A 19,710-nucleotide genomic window follows, 5' to 3' on the forward strand; every position below is an offset into this window, starting at 1 on the left:
GCCAGGACACTAGGCCCAATCATATCCGCGGAATCCGTCTCCGCACCTCTGTCAATGACTATGGACCTGACAGCCATGGAGCCGGGTATAAGAGAAGGAAGCGGCCCAGTCCTTATATTATATACTAGATATCCTGCAGCGGGTCTGGAGCCGGCACTGGCGGTGTACAAGCTGCAGCCATGGATGGCAGGGTCAGGTACGGGCTGCAGAGATTACACCGTGTTCTGCTGGAGTGCAGTGTCTGCAGAGCAGATGCTAAATTCTGGTAAGATCAATAGTCAGTCAGCCCACACTACTAATTATGAGTAATTATGCATAGCAGTACAGGGAGAAATCAGAGCAGCATTCACACTGGTGACAACCACGGAGGAGGCGGGGGGATGGGGGGGGGAGAAAAAACTTAATTCAATGGGTGAAAAACAGAGCCAAAAATAAAGGGAGATGCTTAACTGGGAAGAGAAGACTGCAGAAAGTCCTGGGGCAAGGAAAAGATGGGAGGAGTTTTCCAGACATGGGGAGTGGGAGGAAATAAGATGTGACATCATCGATTGTTAGTAATGACGGCTTAGAGGTGTTATCTATAGAGGTGTTATCTTCTATTGTAATACTGTCTGTGATGTGAATGCTGCTATAGAATTGGCAAGTGTCAGTCTATAGGCATAGTGGTCGGAGTGAAAATTGCAGGAAATAGTATTGCAAAATGTCATCCACATCTGCAGATTTTGCCAGAACTGATCCACAAGTAATATCTCTTTTTTTTTTTTTTTTTTTTTTTTTTTTTTTAATATAGATTGTGAGCCCCACATAGAGCTCACAATGTACATTTTTCCCTATCAGTATGTCTTTTTTGGAATATGGGATGGAAATCAATGCAAACACGGGGAGAACATACAAACTCCTTGCAGATGGTTTTTTGCCCTTGGCGGGATTTGAACACCAGGACTCCAGCGCTGCAAGGCTGCAGTGCTAACCACTGAGCCACCGTGTGGCCCCCCACAAGTAATATCTGGAGTAATTCTGTCCCTCGTGGACTACACTTAGAATAAGAGCGAGGAAGTCGCAAGTGCATTTTGTATTGTAGCTCGTCCCCATTCAGTTGCTACCGTACCATGTGACTGATGAACCTGACACAGGAAAAAAGCATTATTGCAGCTTCTACAAACAGCTGATCAGCGGGGGTCCCAGGTGTCATATCCCTGCCAATCACATATGTATGACCGATTCTACGTATAGTCCATCAATACGTAAATCCTGGCAAACCCCTTTAAAGAAGTTATCCCTTATACACAGGACAGGGGATAAGTATCCAATCGCTGAGGGGGCTTTGATCGGTGGGTACCACAGTGATCAGAAGGATGGGGACTAAACATCCCCCCAAGGTCTTCAGACTGGTGCTCCATTCACTTCTATGAGACTGCAGACACTGCCAGAGATTACGGTCCCAGCAGCCTCATAGAAGTGAATGGAACGCCAGTGTGTTGTGTGACTGGAACTCCACTGACTTCTATGAGGCAGCAGAAGCTACCGGACATTACGATACTGGCAATCCCAAAGAAGTGAATGGAGTACAAGTCACACAAGCGCAACAGCACTCCATTCACAAGGAGACCTTTCCTTCAGTCTTCCAGGTCACTGGCGAACTTGGTGATTGATCCCCTTGCAATAAGACCATAACCCGTAACCTGTGTATACAGGACGGGTGTCCACAACCCCTTTCGGTCTGCACCTAGTTTCGGGTTGACATTCTGTACAGATAACCTTGTTTACATGTACTGACACATTTCAGGCTGCACGTAGGTACCCCTAGGGGGAGCTCAGGAGCTGACAGCATACAGTTTATACAATGAACTTTATTATAATCCAGTAGGCTGTAAACTGCTGAGCTCCCCCTGGTGGTGACAGTGGGCATAAATCCATATCAACAATACAACATATAATAGGAATAAATTAGTAAACACATTTTGGAAAACTCAGATACCTCTGATGTAGGATCTGAATGTAATGTGAACCGGGCCTAAGGAATGGATCATCAGCTGCAGATCTATGACCACTTATAGCTCCCACGAACATCACTTCTGACACAATCAAAAGCCTAGGCCGACTACCAATTTAATAATAACACACTAAAGTCCCATTAAAGGCAATGTCTCGTCCAATAGAACACTAGATTATCTCCTGGCAAACATAAGGAGATTGCAAACCTGCACAGCAAACTGATAAAACTTCTTAAGGCCGATGACCAGAGACAAAGACTGAGAAGTGAATTCTACTTTGGGTCAATTTACCCAGTTTTGCCGGTTTTCTCTCTGCTGCTGCCCACCACTCCATATCTACAAATATAAGAAGAGCGACCTTATTTTATTTTTAACCCCCAACAATCGGTAGAGCAGGGGCCCCTCATCCCACCAGGCCCAGCTCCACATATCAGGTGGAGATATGTCCTAGGCCACACACTAGAAATACCTGAGCAAACCAAGATCTCCTGTAGGATCTGCGCCGTGTGGAGGACATTACAGAGATATAGACAAGAAACAAGATGGGAATGTCTTACCTGGAAGCATCAAAACTGTCATAAGATCCAACTGTGTAGTGGCGAAACAACTTTTTCGTCCTGTCTGTCCGCGTTTCTTGAAAAGACAAAAGGAAAATTCTGAAACCAATTAAAATCATCACCTTGTAAGATTTCATAGTAAAATTACATTATACTCGAGTCAAGCAAAAAAAAAAAAATTATTATTATTTTTATTTATTTATTTATTTATAATTTATTTATTTTTATTTATTTATTTTTTTTTGGGGGGGGGAGTCTATGACCAGCCACAATAATAATGTGTAGAATCTCCCATTAAATGGTGAAAAAAAAAGAGGCTTTAAAAATATAAGATAAATAAAAGTTCTAAATCACTCCTACATATAAAAGTAACACATACACACATTAGGTATCCCTGTGTCTGAGAGTGCTCGGGCTACTGAATATAGGGGATCTGCAGTGCTCCTTTTCCGTCAGGAAGGGGTTAATAGAGCACTGCAGATACCCTATAGTCAGCAAGGCTGAGTTCCAAGTGGGGGGGGGAAACAGTCCTCAAGCTCAAGGAAGGGACAGACAGACATCTATCTATCCATCCATCTATCACATGTCTGTGTTACGGTATATTTTATACTCATGTTTTTATCCAACCGAAATTAAGGGGAAAAGTTCATCAACAAAATCAACAGAGCTAAAGCATGGAGCAGTAAAAACTGCACTGTGTGAACTATCCTCAGTCCACTGTGTAACGCCGGTACAGACCAGGCCTATGTGTCGGGGCAGTGAGGAGCTAATAAGGTATATCCACCTCTTATACATATATATGACTTCAGGTCAGGACTATACAACCTGCAGGACTCGCTCATCAGTCGGCCGCATCCGCTCATTAACATTTATTATGTCCTTTGCCCAAACGAATTAGCGAGCGATCGATGTAATACATTAAGCACAGCAAATATTCCAAAATGATGTATCTAGCAGCGCGGCGGCACATGACGCTCACATTGATTTCCTATATGTATCATTCCACCAGACTGCCAGCCATATACTGTAAAGCATCGAGCTAATTAACAAGCAAAAATTAATTACAAAGTCGCCTTCTCTGGGGCTGCATGTTAAATGTCTGCGCTCGGTCTGGTGCCAGATAACACTAAAATCTGTCACAGTCCAGTATCTGTCACATAACCAAACCTGCAGCCCGAGTGACAGAAAACATCAGAATAAGTAATACTGATAATCTATCTATAATACAGGATAAGTAATGTAATGTATGTACACAGTGACTGTACCAGCAGAATAGTGAGCGCAGCTCTGGAGTATAATACAGGATAAGTAATGTAATGTATGTACACAGTGACTGTACCAGCAGAATAGTGAGCGCAGCTCTGGAGTATAATACAGGATAAGTAATGTAATGTATGTACACAGTGACTGTACCAGCAGAATAGTGAGCGCAGCTCTGGAGTATAATACAGGATAAGTAATGTAATGTATGTACACAGTGACTGCACCAGCAGAATAGTGAGCGCAGCTCTGGAGTATAATACAGGATAAGTAATGTAATGTATGTACACAGCGACTGCGCCAGCAGAATAGTGAGCGCAGCTCTGGAGTATAATACAGGATAAGTAATGTAATGTATGTACACAGTGACTGCGCCAGCAGAATAGTGAGCGCAGCTCTGGAGTATAATACAGGATAAGTAATGTAATGTATGTACACAGTGACTGCGCCAGCAGAATAGTGAGCGCAGCTCTGGAGTATAATACAGGATAAGTAATGTAATGTATGTACACAGTGACTGCGCCAGCAGAATAGTGAGCGCAGCTCTGGAGTATAATACAGGATAAGTAATGTAATGTATGTACACAGTGACTGCACCAGCAGAATAGTGAGTGCAGCTCTGGAGTATAATACAGGATAAGTAATGTAATGTATGTACACAGTGACTGCACCAGCAGAATAGTGAGCGCAGCTCTGGAGTATAATACAGGATAAGTAATGTAATGTATGTACACAGTGACTGCACCAGCAGAATAGTGAGCGCAGCTCTGGAGTATAATACAGGATAAGTAATGTAATGTATGTACACAGTGACTGCACCAGCAGAATAGTGAGCGCAGCTCTGGAGTATAATACAGGATAAGTAATGTAATGTATGTACACAGTGACTGCACCAGCAGAATAGTGAGCGCAGCTCTGGAGTATAATACAGGATGCATGAGAAAAAAAATATATCCAGCACAACGATAGATCCAGATAAAACTTAGCTTTTAATGAATAGGAACATTTGGTCCTATAAAAAACCCAACACAGACATCAAACAAAAAAACAAATTCAGCGTTATTCAAAAAAATTCATGTAGACATACCGGACTAACAATGACGATGCGACATACTGGACCGCTTACGTGTTTCAGAGCCTGAGCTCCTTACTCATCGCTATGGGCAGGTTGAGGCCCGATTCACATTCCTTTCCCCGATCCGTATGAAATATCCTACAAGCAGCACCAAGTGGAAACCACATGGACCTCGTTATAGTCTATGGGGTCCGCGGGTTTCCATAAGTAACCACTTTTTTTTATGCGGATTAGGTTTCTGCTTGGGGGGTCTCCAGGTGGACTTCCCTGAACGGAAACCCTGAACGGAAACGGGCCTGACAGTGACGTATTTCCTGTGTCAGATGGTTGAAGCCGCCCTATTCCACAGCATGTGGTTTGTTCTGTGACATTAGTAAATTGTCTACTTCGTACTTTGAGGTTTTGTTCATGTAAACGTGCTGACTCATATTTCATGTATTTGAATGCAACTATCACTTTAAATATGTTGCTGAGTCATTATACCACTGTGCGTTCCGACATGACACATTTTGCTTTTTGGGCTGTGCTATGGTCGGTGTCTTTCGTGCTTTCTAACGTACAGTCTTTGCTGCGGTTTGTCACTCTATTTTCACACCGGCATTGGGACTCTCTCCCTTTGAGTTTGAGCCCACGCGTTGCAGAAACGCAGCCTTTTTTTTGAGTTTTGTTTTTTTTTTTAGCCAAAACCAGCAGTCGAAGGACTTCCTGTATATTTCCAGTTCCTTTTCTAGCCGTTCTTGGTTTTGGCTCAAAAAAACACAGCAAAATCTGCAACAAAAAAAGCTGCGTTTCTGCAACGTAGAGCCTCAGCCTAAAAGGTGTTTTTGCTGCACCTTTCAAGGAGCTTAGTCCAGGATTTTGGTATGTCCATTTCGGCCACCTATCTCTGTGGTATTGGAGAGGTTAATCCAGCGGTGCAACCTTTGTTTTCGCCCAAATGCTAGAAGCAAGAGTATGGTGGAAACCCAGAGACCTGTGTGTGGTACATGTGAGGTAGGAGAACTTCTTGGGGCTGATTTAGTAAGACTGGAGTGCATTATACCAGACTGCAACTGCTGCACTGGTGTGAGAAGAGCCAAAAATTTAGAGATGTACCCGTCTTAGTATCTGACAGAGTCTGAAATATACGCCAGCCAGGTGTAATTGTTAATGGAACCCCAAAACGGAGTCTCCTTTAGGCCACATCCTCTTTTTTCATACAGTGGCATGGGCAACGACATCATTCAAAAATTTGGGTGAAAATCCGGACTTGTGCCATAAAACAGGCGCCCACAGTTCTATGAATGAATACTTTGTGCTTCCTATGGTCAGGGAATAAAAACCTGCTCCATTACATCCAAAGACCGACACCCAAGCTGTCAGTTGTAGCGCCTCCTGCTGTCACCCGACCGTCAAAACAGATTTTGAGCCTCCGGGTGTTGGTAATGTTTCCATCTACCGAGATCTTCTAAATAGTGAGGAACTGAAGCAAAGTATCTTGGAAATCTGAAGATGTTCTGAAACTTTCAAGCCTTTCGTTGTGTTGCGATCGCACAAAATAGAGCACAAGTTTTTGGATTTAAAAAAAAAAAAAAAAAAAAAAATGCGGTAAAAGGTAACGCTTCCCAAAAAGCTGGAACTTTTTGTTTAACTCTTAATAACCAATATGGAAAGTGACTCAAGTCTTCGATAAGTCACATGAATACGACAATTGTGCGATTTCCTATCATGCAACTATTTTACAGATTGCAAGCCAGGTGGTCACATGCAACTTCTAATGCGATTTGTGGTGGCAAAAATTCTGTAGGTTTTGGACTTTTGTGACAGTCGCGCTGAAACTACGGAATGGTACGCGCTGCAAAGACCTCACTGACAATTATTAGACGTTACGTCGTGAGCTTGGGACTCTAAGTCAAAGTCCCACCTAGACAGCCCATTTCCACAAGCCCTGGTAAGGTGCATTGAAGTGATAGAGGAGGGTCCCTGGCTTGGGACTTGCCTCTAAGCACGCTCTCCTGTGTAGACAGGTTGTCAGTCTCTTGTATGCAGGACTTTCATCATCTATGAAATCCAACTTGGCGGCTCTCAGACCCATCCGCTCCAACCTCTGTCCTCTGTATTCATCTCCACCACCATACATACTGCACTACTGAAGAGACCATGGGCGCAGTGACATAGTAGGAGAATTCATACAATAATTAGTTGTGGATTTACATAACCAACCCTGACTCGCACTGCTGTATCTGTGTGTGCAGAATCTCCAGTGTATCCTAAAAGATGCAGCTACTACCATTCACATTGCCTGGCCTTACTACCTGTGTGCAGAATCTTCAGTGTATTTCTATGAGATACAACTTCACACTTCTCTCTGGACTCACCCTGTCTGCCTATACTATTTTATGAATGCTATGTGCAAAATATCCAGTGTATTTTCTGTGATATACAGCTTCACATGTCTCTCTCATTCGCACTGCCTCTCTATACCATCTGTGTGTGCTGCGTGCAGAATCTCCAGTGTATTTCTAGGAGACATATTATCATACTTCTCTCCCCTGACTCATCCTACTTGTGTATACTATCTTTGTGTGCTGTGTGCAGAAACTCCTGAGTATTTTCTAATAGATTTATTTCCTGTCTTTACTATATGAAGAACATCCAGTGTATTCTATGAGAGGCAGCTTCTTACTGCTCCCTTGATTCATACTGCCTATCTATACAATCTGTGTGCTCTCTTCTTCATACTACTCTACCCTGGCGGACACTTCCCTTATATACTATGTGCGCTGTGTGCAGAATCTTCGGTGTATTGTAGTATATTCTTTGAAATGCAACTTCATGCCACAGGGAAAATCCCATCACAAGCAGAGGCAGCTGGAACACCCTGAAGCTGCATCACTCAGTATACTCTTAGACAATGTATATGTCAGACTCCAAATAAATTAATTCTACTGTACATAGAGCATAAAACTTTACTACTATAAAATAAAATGATTTATTTATGGCACCTTATAATATACTGTATATGAGTAAAATACTTGTCAAAAAAAAATTCCAACATTTATTTTGGATCTGAAACCTGCGTCAGAGTGACAAGGTTGAGCATTAGGTCTCTGCTGTGGGTCTGTACACTGGTTAACCCCTTTCTAGCAAGATATGGAAGGACGCTTCATTTTCAGTACATCTCTGAAAGAATTGCCTGTCACTGCCCTGTTGGTCATATTTGAGGAGTTTTTCTATGCCGATACAAATGCTCTATGTGAACACCTTGTGTCGTGAACCACCCTCTAAGGCCCTAAACTAGGCATAACACTATATATACATACATATATCAGTTTTGCCTTGTTCCTTTAATACCGCTACTTTATGACCCCATATACACACAGAGAAAAAACTGTAAGAACCTGAATACTCTAAGAAACACAAGTGAAAGCGCCAATCAACAATGAGGTCACTACAGGATGCCAAAAATACAATGATTTCACTGTAACGACAGACCCAGAGGTTAAAATGGCCACCCCAATGTGCTTAGGGGAAAAGGCACTCTTTAGCACGACATCTGACCCACTGCTACAAACGTCCCCGCACCCTTGAGAGGAGACCCTTGCAGAATGCTCATGTATATGCCATTGTCTTCCCATGGCCTATAATTACCAACCCAAGCCTTTAATTACCAAAACGGGAAGCGAGGCATGAGGCTGCACATTGAAGGCTCAGCCCCTTAGATCCCTGAACCGTACAAAAAGCAAAAGCAGAAAAAAATGGGAGAAAAAAGACAAAAAATTACCCAAATTCATACACAATTATAAGAAGACAAGAAGGATGCAAAACAAAAAACCAAATTTATATGCTACAAGTGAACGCACCCAAATTGCAAGTTTTTGTCTTTCATTTCCATGTGCTCACAATCCCCCCCTCCCGCCCCCTAAAACAAAAATGGATGGCAATTTCGTAAGAACAACCTCTATCATTAATCTGTCTTGACTAGCTGTTGGGGACCGGCTGAGACTTGTAGTTCCACAAACCCACCTATTTCCTGGAAACCCCTATGACCACCACTCTGGACTTTTGCAAAGTCCAGGGTTACCCCCAACCATGTGCACTTCGCGAAACAGACTGGAGACCACCAGTGACACTCCCCAGTCTTAGTGCAACTCAAGTCAAGGCACATTGAGGATTTGCACGAGCAACATGTGTACTGTGGATGACAGCATCAGATACATAAAAGCATAACCTATTTACTGCATGTTCAGGGTGGGTGACAGCTGTCTGTCTGCACGGCTGATGAGAAATACAAATTTCATTCACACAGGCAAACCGCCAGTCACTGAACCAGCAAATAAAAAAATAATGTGCAAAACAAAAACACTACTAAACAAAAGGAGATACAATCTACAACAACGAGATAAAAAAAGATGAATAAATCTATGAGAAATGCTACAAATATTATACCATAAACCAGGGAAGCAGAAGGATCATGGTAACGACAGAAAATAAATAAAAATAAAGGATAAATAAAATACACAGAAAAAACATAAAAAAATGAATAAAATAAAATGCATAAAAATTCAAAGAAAATGATTAAACAATAAAAAAAAAAAGATTAAAATAAAATAAAAATAATTTAAAACATAAAAATTAGAGGCAACACAAAATGCATAAAAATTCTATGAAAATGAATAAAAAAAGTAGACAATAAAAAAATTAAATGAAATGAATAAAAATAGAGATAGAAGACAATTCTGTAATATTAATGAAAAAAAAAAATAAAAGGTAAAATAAAGTGCAGAAAATAATAAATCAAAATAAATAAAAAAAAATATCAATAAAAATCAATAAGAACAAAAGATCAAAAAAATGTAAAAAAAAAAAAAAAAATTAAAAAATTAAAACATGGCACAATTTGACAAAAGGAGCATGAGCTATTTCCCTTTGCACCTTCCTTCATGTAAATTTTGGCTACAAAAAAAACACACGATAAACCCACACAGACACGTCCTACAGTACCTCCAAAATGCACTTTCTTCTTGAATTTGGAAGTGTCTGCCATAGTTTCCAAGCTAGATGTGACCATCTCACACGGAGACGTCCGGACCCCACATTCCAAGAGATCACCTCTCTGCCCCTCAGGCTGTTCACATCACTTCATGCATTATATTCCCACATTCTGGAATAAACTTTGTAAATCCTATAATATCCACATAGGCAAAAAAAAATAAATAAAAAAATGGGCGTTTGTTCCCTTTTTTTTTTTTGTAAAATGAAATAAAAAAAAAATACAAAAAATTACAAAAATGAACAATAAAAAAAAAAAATCAGCAGGGCACATCAGGCGCAGGGTTCCTCCTTTTTTTTTTTTCTTTTTCGGGACAGGAAGGGGGGAAACAAAAAAAAGAGCCGGTGAAGGAGGAATGTGTTATTTTACACAAGTTGTAAGCTCAGAATAAGGAGCACATCTCTCCGTGCCCACACTCTAGCAACGGGTTCTTTCTCTGCTGTGTGTTACCATGGAAATGCATCAGTCACTAATCGAAATAAGTGCGGGTGAAGGACGCCTGAAAACCTGGAGCAATTACGCATGCCATTAGAGAGGAAAAGAAAATGATTCAATCCGTCTATTAGTTACATGGCAGAGCAAGCACTTTGTTGTAATTTTTTTTTTTTTTTTTTTTTTTTTTACAAACACATGGACGATCCAAATATTTATTTCTGGACTCTGCGCTGGTTTGCCCTTTTTTTTTTTCTACAATGGAAAAGTAGAAGAATAACTTCTTGTCACTCCCAATCACGACCCAAAGTGGATAATGCATGACCTGGCTTGGTCTGCGCCTGTTGTGACTTGGTTTGTGCCTGTCCTGGCTTTCTCTGTGCCTGACCTTGCTTGGTCTTTGCCTGTCGTGACATGGTCAGTGCTTGACTTGGCTTGATCTGTGCTTGTCCTGGCTTGGTCTGTGCCTATCCTGGCTTGGTCTGTGCCTATCCTGGCTTGGTCTGTGCCTATCCTGGCTTGGTCTGTGCCTGTCCTGGCTTGGTCTGTGCCTGTCCTGGCTTGGTCTGTGCCTGTCCTGGCTTGGTCTGTGCCTGTCCTGGCTTGGTCTGTGCCTAACTTGTCTTGGTCTGTTCCTGACCTCTTTTGGTCTGTGCCTGACCTTGCTTGGTCTGTGCCTGACCTGGCTTGGTTGTGCCTGACCTGGCTTGGTCTGTGCCTGACCTGGCTTGGTCTGTTCCTGACCTCTTTTGGTCTGTGCCTAACCTTGCTTGGTCTGTGCCTGTCCTGGCTCGGTCTGTGCCTAACCTGGCTTGGTCTGTGCCTGACCTGGCTCGGTCTGTGCCTAACCTGGATTGGTCTGTGCCTGACCTGGCTTGGTCTGTGCCTAACCTGGCTTGGTCTGTGCCTAACCTGGCTTGGTCTGTGCCTAACCTGGATTGGTCTGTGCCTAACCTGGCTTGGTCTGTGCCTAACCTGGCTTGGTCTGTGCCTGACCTCTTTTGGTCTGTGCCTGGCAGACGGCAGGTAAATGTCAAAAAGTTCACAAGCTTTTAACCAAAATAAAGTGAATTATCGGTGACCTCAACACACAGTATTTTTGGGGAGAAAAGTAAGACAAAGGCAGAGAAATATAGAACTGGTGTAGTAAAAAGCAGGGCGCTTCTAATATCCAGAAATTCAGTAGGCCCCTTGTACTAAAAATGGAAATGCATCCAAAAAATTATAAAACTAAAAACAAAATGGCATATGGTAAATGTGAATTTACTTTTGCAATTTTTTTTGTACCCAAGACTGATTATATCATCCTGCAGCATATAGGAAGGGCTGAGAGACCGCAGGTAATGCAGAATGGGGGACTCTGACCCCCGACTTACCCAAAGTACAGCACCCTGACTCTGTGCTGTCCTATTAAATAAAAAAGCTGAGGGAGAATGAAACAGACACCGAGTGCAGATAAAAACGCATCCATTTATTCTTGTGTATGTTTAGCCAGCTGTTTTGTGCAGGCAGGGTGTGAACAGAGCCCTCCATAGTATAACAGAGCTGTCTTCTGTCATCGTCACTCCTCCCCCCACTGGTTGTGATAACACGCCCACCCTTCACAGCACTGCTGAAAACTGAGCTACCAGATGGCCAGAGCGAAAACTACAATATTTCATTACAATTGATGCATGCCAAATTACTGATTTTTTTTTTTACATTAAGTTTTACCTAAAAAAAAAGGTTTTAATATTTTGTAATTTTCAGATGACACATTCCCTTTAAGAAATGTTACCCACAATCTGAGCAGAAATTGCCCTGCGGTGCACATTTTACATCTGCAATAGGCTGGTCATGTGCTGCGGGGTTTTACTGTAGGTTTTACCCTTTGCAACGCAAGAAGTTCAAATCTGCAGCAGTTCTGCAACAAAATTTGCAGCAGAACCGTTGCAGATTTTTGCTGACCTGCCGCGTTTCTGCCAATGTCCTTATACAGGTAAAGGCATGGTTAAGGCCTACAGATACAGCTGACTGCTTAAAGATGCAGGTCGTAGCTTTACTAGACGTATTTCACCAGGAAAGACACAGAAGTCCGTAAATCAAGAAGATCAATGTCTTCTCCTTCTTTTAGCTCAGACTGACAATTCCTCACCGGTGACAAAGTTGTCTGTGCGCTTCTGTGATTAGGATAAGACTAAGTGGCTTCTAAATGTAGATGAATTATGCGGAAACAATCAGCATTTCATGGTCCCGTCCATCAGAGTATTGGTTTACTCCAGCAGCATGTCAATAGCTCAACTTCTACCAAGGTGACGGCTGCAGAGATACAAGAACAGAGGAAGATCTGCGGGGAACAAAGTAACTGCAGCTATCGGGAAGAAAACACAACAAGGCCTAATTCACACTAACCTACTGGATCTACTTTGCACCCTGCAGCCTGTAACCTGTTGATATAGCTGTAGGGAATACATGGGAGCGTCACCATAACCCAGACTATCAACCCAGCTCTGAGCATAGATAGGTCAGGGTCTTCTGAATCAGACTGTGCCCCCCTTGTGAATCGTTGCCTCCATAGCCAAGAGTATGTTGTCCCTCGTTCAAGATGGCACGGTGGCTGGGCCTGCGCGCAGGGCTCCATTCATTTGCACATCTCTGGCACTACCACCTGTCCCTAATGCTCTGGTGTCTCCCACCAAAATCTGGTCCATCGATGCCCGAGGCTTCTTCTGACATAGGTCTTTGCCTCACGTGCCCACCGAGGTCAATCAGAGGCTTAAAGAAAGGAACTACAATGTCGCCCTCCTGTGATGTCTCATGTCCTTTCCTTTTCAGTGGTCAGATGCAACGAAGACTTTCAGCGGAACAAGACTCCGTGAGCTGCAGGACCGGACCACGGCGGGAGACACCAGAGCACCAGGGACAGGTGAGCATGGGGTGTGTCTGTTTTTTTCACCTTCCCCGGCCTCCCTTCCAAAAACAGTTTATCTTAGACAACGCTTTTAATATGGGAATACCCCTTTAATTCTTATTCATTCATTCATTGGCAACTGCCATAAAGCATCTCACAACGTTGCACAGTCTATACAGAAAGTACAGGATACGAGGGGCAACACGATGGCTCAGTGGTTAGCACTGCAGTCTTGCAGCACTGGAGTCCTGGATTCGAATCCCGCCAGGAACAACATCTGCATCCGTGTTTGCGTGAATTTCCTCCCATACCTACACAGACATACTGATAGGAAAAAAAGTACATTGTGAGCCCTATATGGGACAATCGACATTTAGGAAAAAAAAAAGAAAGTACAGGATACGGTGGTCCTCCAATATGGCCGCCCCCTTGGAAAGTTTCTTGACAAATAAATAAATGTAGATAAAGAACGAGAAAACTAGAAAAGTCACGTCCTATTATTGTTCTATGTACTAAAAGCATCCTAGTTCTTGGGGTTAATGGAGTCCAAGATCAACCTAGAGAGCGCCTCCCTGTGATCACAAAGCAACATAGCACCATGTTATCTATGCATGTCAACCTTGTGTCAGGAGTCCCGGGTACGAGAAATCCTCCTATTCCAGCTTCCTCGCCTCTGATCATCGCAGCCATGCATCTTCCTGATGTCTCCATGACTGACAGTCACGTTGGACATCTTGTGCAAAAAATGCAGAGACTGTCAGTCACAGTAAGTTCAGCAAACTGCTGCGCTGACATCTCCTCGGCGCTGACAGATAATCTGCTCCTGGCATAACCGCTTCCCTGACACATCGTATACGGTGCAGCCGGAGCACGTATAGCACAAACATTGGCCCGCGTCCACACATAGCAGGCGATACGTTACACCATGACACTCATTACTGGTATTGTCTGCCCAGGATTGCCTATGGATAAACAGTGATAATACAAGGCGCGGGGGGGGGATCTAAAGGCTCCGTCTTACATCCGCATTCGCAGCGCTCCAGATTTCCCCATTACAGTAATCTCGCCTAATTATTGCATCAATTCCAGCTCATCAGACTCTGACAATTTACCAATGTACACCGGGGAATCCTAGTTTATCTCCGGGCCCGGCGATGCCGACTGACGTTCCCATGTGCTTCAATAAACAATTTGATCATTCTCCACATTAACAAATCGGAACGTCAGGACATGAAAAGGACCCAAATAAATCACAGAGAAGGATGGAATTTGCACAGCGCTTCCAATGCCGGCCATGGCGTGTCAATGTAGTAGAATACTTGTGCTTCGTTGTATCATTAGGTTTGATTTTGCTTTACCTTTGCACTTGAATTTTGCTTTTATTGCAGTTTAATACCCTAATGCACAATGGTAGAGGATGGTAGTCATCCTTTAATAGGCTCCGCTCTATGGATTTCGGCACAGTTGGAATTTTTTCTCTAGTCCACACCGTTCCTGTGCAATCTGTGCTGGTAGTTTTGGTGCCTGATAGGCTAACTAGACTCTCCAATGGCAGGAGCAGGCAAGGGGGCGTGACTCAGAGATCTAACATTGTCCATCTTTGATTGGAGCTGTGGGTTACGCCCCTGTTCTGCTCCCCCTGACCCCACCCACTTGACATTAGGGAGTTTAGTTAGAGATCAGGCACCAAAAGTAACTGCACTGATTGTTCAGGAACAGTGCGGGCTAGAGAAAAAATTCCAGAACTGGTGAAAGTGGTCAAAGATTCCCTTTAAATGGTTTAGAGGACTAAGGGAAGTAATATGTGATCAGTGCGGGTCCTATTCACTTTGCTGCAGCTTTTTCACTAAATACCAAGCAATGCTATGTATTGCTTGGTATTGCAGCCTAATTCAATTGAATGGGACTGAGCTGCTGCTGTATCATATGATCGATAGACGTGATATCATTGCCCCAGGGAAGAGGCTGCAGTGGTCTTGAGCTTCAAGGGACCCTCAAATATTGGAACAGCAGGGGTGTCAGGTGTCAGACCTGCACCAATGACAAATTGATGACCTAGCTTAAGGATAGGTCATCAATGTATAATCCCAGAAAACCACCTTAAAGGGGGTTGTACAAGAGTAAGATTGTAGGGTCCAACACCTAGCACCCCCATGATCAGCTCTTTGAAGAAGCCTCAACATTTGGATGAGAGTCTCTTCTCTATCAAACACAGCGTTGTACACTGTACAGTGGCTGCACCTGGTACTGCAGCTCATCCCCATTCACTTGAATGGGACTGAATTGCAAACAGGCCAGGTGATGTGCGAATGCAATGTCAAAAGAGTTGGGAAATAGAAGTGATGCTCACCAGCGTGCTGCCACTACTCTGACCTGCTGATCTGTCTGGGTCCTGGGTGTCAGACCCCTCTGATCTAATATGGATAACCTAAGGATATTTTAATCATGGAAAACCTCTTTAAAGGGAGTGTCACCAGAACGCAGCCCTGCAGATAGATAGGTTGGGGGCACCTGAAACAAATGGTGTTACCCCCTTGTTAATTGCTTTTATCAATATGCAAATGAGCTCTTTGGAGCAATAAGGGTGTTGCCATTGCTCCAAACGGGAATGCATCACCTCCCTAGAGCTCATCTACATTTTGGCAAAACCAGTGACATCTCGGCAATGGAGGCAGCTATTCACACGGGAAAAACATAGGTGTCCCTAACCCATCTATTTGCTGGGCGGGGGTTGATATGACAGATTCTCACTTTTTAACACCATTCTTCAATGGAGCTATACAACAGGTTGACCAATTTTAATGGCAGGTGATCTGTAGTACCCCTGTAGAGCCACTACGCAGCGGATGGCGCTGTCTGCCTTCTGCCAAGAACAATGGGCGAGTGCTGAACTCCGACCCATCTGATATTGATAATAGAGATGAGCGAACACTGTTCGGATCAGCCGATCCGAACAGCACGCACCCATAGAGATGAATGGAAGCACCTGTGACGCTGACTTTGCCGGCGTCACAGGTTCTTCCATTCATTTCTATGGGTGCGTGCTGTTTGGATCGGCTGATCCGAACAGTGTTCGCTCATCTCTGATTGATAACCTATTCCAAGTATCAATCTCAAGCCCCAAAAAACTCTTTTATGTTTCCGCCTCCATCATCAAGGATCTCTTTGTAGTCATCAGCGACTGAAACGACCATAAAATAAATCAAAAGCAGACAGTCACTTTGTTCGTAATTTAGGCTTTTTTTAAAAAAAATAAAAAGTAAAAGACCTTTCAAAAGAGAAGAAGAGAAAGCTGAAGGATAATAATCCCATTTCATAGACGAGATAAAACCATTTGCCCCCGCGGAGTTGCCTGCGGTGCGTTACTCTATGGGGAGGGGAGGATGAGAGGCCCCGAGTGCAGACAACCGCTGGTTTTTTTATTTAGAGCAGGTACCGGGGGGACCACGGCATGAATGTAAGGTTTAACCTTTTTTCCTCTTTGCCGTCGACAACACCAGAACCGGTAATTTTCCCGATGCGCAATCTGAAATTGACTTGTCCACTTATGTGAGTCATCCGCCCTCCTCTCTGCCGTCTTCCATGCGGCGCAGCCGAGATGAAAAAGACTCCAAAAGCATCGCACACTTGAGGAATGACTGGAAAAGGCTGAGGAAAACAAAGGCCTGCTTTGGCGTCACATCCTGGCACTCTCTATTCACAAGGCAGGAGGCGCGGTGAACGCCGCGGTATCATCCACATCCCCCCCTCCTTCTCTTACTAACCACTGAATTGTGTCAGAGCTTCATTACACAGGCGAGAAGAATTAGGGAAATGTCTGAATCTCCAGCACCTGGAAGACGACGCACCGATGGTTGGCAGATGAGCGGATCGCCATTCCAGAGGTGTTGATTGTTCTAGAAGTTGCTGACGTAGCTTTACGGGGTTAATGCCGCTTCTGTGCACTTTATGTATATCTGCACTTAAAGGGAACCTGTCAGGGTGATTTGGGACACCGTATAGATTAAATGACCCCGTGCTGTACTACCCACACAATCCTTCACTGAAGGCAGAAGGGTATGGCTTGGTTAACGTGCGCATGTGCCAGATCTAGGGCCCATGCACAGTGATGGTGGGTTGAAACCCAGTTAATGTTAGTATGGACTTGTGAGTGGTTTAGGGTAAGTTCACACAGTGTTTTTTGGCCAGGATTTTGCTGCCTCAAAATCTTGACCTAAAAGACGGCTCCCATTGAAATCAATGGGACCCGGTCAGTTCTTTTTTCCGGGAGCCGTTTGTTCCGGCTCCTGGAAAAAAGAAGCAACATGCTCATTCTTTCAGGCGGATTCGCCTCGCGACATCGCCTGAAGACAATCCCTCCTCCCAACTACGCCCATTCATTGGGCCTAATCCGGAGAGGAGTGCGCGGCCGGATACCAGTGCAGTGCACCGGCATCCAGGCGCAGCTATCCGTATTTTGGTATCCGCCTCAGGTTCCAGACCAAACATCCTGTGTGAGCTTACCCTTAGTGTTCCAGATCGACCTGACAGGTTCCCTTAAAAGGAGTATATAGATGTAGTATAGAGTCATGTAGGACTACAATACTAGGGGAATCTAACCCCTTAAAGACTAAGGGTGAGTTCACACGGAGTAAAGTGCCGCGCAAAATCACGGCCGCAAAATAGCGCCGCGTATATGATCCTGGCTCCCATTATACGGCCCGCAAAAGCTCACACGGCATATACGTAACACATCACGCGGCACTTTCCTCCGTGTGAACTTACCCTAAGGGTATGTTCACATGCAGGAATTTGGCTTCAAAATAAGGGAAAACTCTGCCCTGAATAGGACTCCCTTTTTTGTTTTGTGGACAATGAATGTCCTCCTCAATCTTGCCGTGGATTTCGAGAGACTCATGATAGCAAAATGCTGCAAGTAAAGTGCTGCAAAAGGAAAACCGCGGGGCTGTGAGGGGTCCGGGGCAGGGAATGACCACATGTCCCAGAATAGGATGTGGATGATGCAACAGCAAGTGCAGAGGAGAAAGAGGGTGACCTGTAATACCACATGATAGAGGGCACAGCCTGCCATCCTATACACCCTATATTATATGTACTAGGCCCCGTTGTGCAGTACTGGTGGTGCCCCACGCTACTCTCCAGACCAGGGCGAGGTTATCCCAAAATAATATATGCCCTGCGTCACATATACCAGACACCTAGTATGGAGTCTTGGGGTAGAAGTTGATCTACTGATATCTTGTAGCACTGACTTGAGTCATGCCTATAAGGCCTCAGATTGCGGTCTTGTTCCTTTATACCTTTGCTGAAGTCGTGCACTGTGTTCTATATACGCTCCTTCCTTATAACAAATGGTTAAATCTATGTAGTGCAGTATGTACGGTATATACAAGGAGGCCTGTAACCATAGCAGCCCCATACGAAGCCGCGGCGCTCGTCACACAGACAGCAAAACATTCTGGCAGCTCTACAAGATCCATGGCAGCCGCTCTGCTGGTCCAAACAGCTACTTGCAAAAATATGTGGAGGCTTCGGGAAGGAGATGAGAGCAGCTGTATACTGAGGAGGGCGTATATACCATATATACTGTACACCCGTATACATAGGAGGTAGCTGTGACATCTTATAGCATGGCAGGTCACTATTTGATCAAGGAACAAACCCCCAAATTAGGTCAAAAGAGAAACAGCGCCCCCCAGCCCCTGACACGACTGACCAGAACTGCATCATGGTAACTTCCAGTGGTCGGTCATGTTGGGGGTTGTAGACTTCTATATATAGCGTATAATAGGACTGTATTATGGCCATGTCCAGTGGTCGGTCATGCTGGGGGTTGTAGTCTTCTATATATAGCGTATAATAGGACTGTATTATGGCCATGTCCAGTGGTCGGTCATGCTGGGGGTTGTAGTCTTCTATATCTGTATACAGTACAAGAGACCCGACTTGAGATCACGTCACCCTTTCTGATACAGACGGCTGCCTGTGTTTTCTTACTCATTTACTTCCCGAGTCTTCGACAGAGAAGATTTTATCCTGTACCTCGGATGTCCTGGGATGTCTTTCTCGACATTTAATTAACATGCAATTAATCAATTAAGCCTTGATAGAGAATATACGAGGCCAATTAACTGCTGTGTGTGAAAGGAGACCTAAAAGTGTCAGGACAACAAGCCCCTGGTGAAGAGTCTGTATGTCTGCCAATCTGCACATGGCGGATGTTACAGACCCCGGAGCCCCTGCACTGTAGTCGTGTCTACAACCCATATTAATAGTCTGGATATGCTGGGAGTTGTAGTTCTCATCGCTTACAACCGTCCCTATTATATCATCTAAGGGCCCATTTTAACTGCCTGAATACACTGTGAGTTGCAGTTCTCTCCTCTTATACCTCTCTTTGTAATGTCCTCCAAAATCCCAGAAAAAAAGCCTGGGCATGCTGGGAGCTGTAGTTTCTACTCGAGCTATAC

The 19,710-nt window shown here is 44.0% G+C and overlaps 1 protein-coding gene across 1 annotated transcript in view; it reads right to left on the minus strand.

Annotated features, from left to right (window-relative positions):
- The window catches only part of SHANK2 (SH3 and multiple ankyrin repeat domains 2), a 282,554-nt gene that overhangs the window by 91,437 nt on the left and 171,407 nt on the right, over window positions 1-19,710 (minus strand). The window contains exon 14 of the mRNA XM_075281002.1: window positions 2,552-2,627. Coding sequence (XP_075137103.1) covers window positions 2,552-2,627 — 76 coding nt within the window. The remainder of the gene's footprint in view (window positions 1-2,551; window positions 2,628-19,710) is intronic.

Source organism: Leptodactylus fuscus, chromosome 7 (assembly GCF_031893055.1).
Source record: "Leptodactylus fuscus isolate aLepFus1 chromosome 7, aLepFus1.hap2, whole genome shotgun sequence".
In the NCBI taxonomy this organism is placed as follows: Eukaryota; Metazoa; Chordata; class Amphibia; order Anura; family Leptodactylidae; genus Leptodactylus; species Leptodactylus fuscus.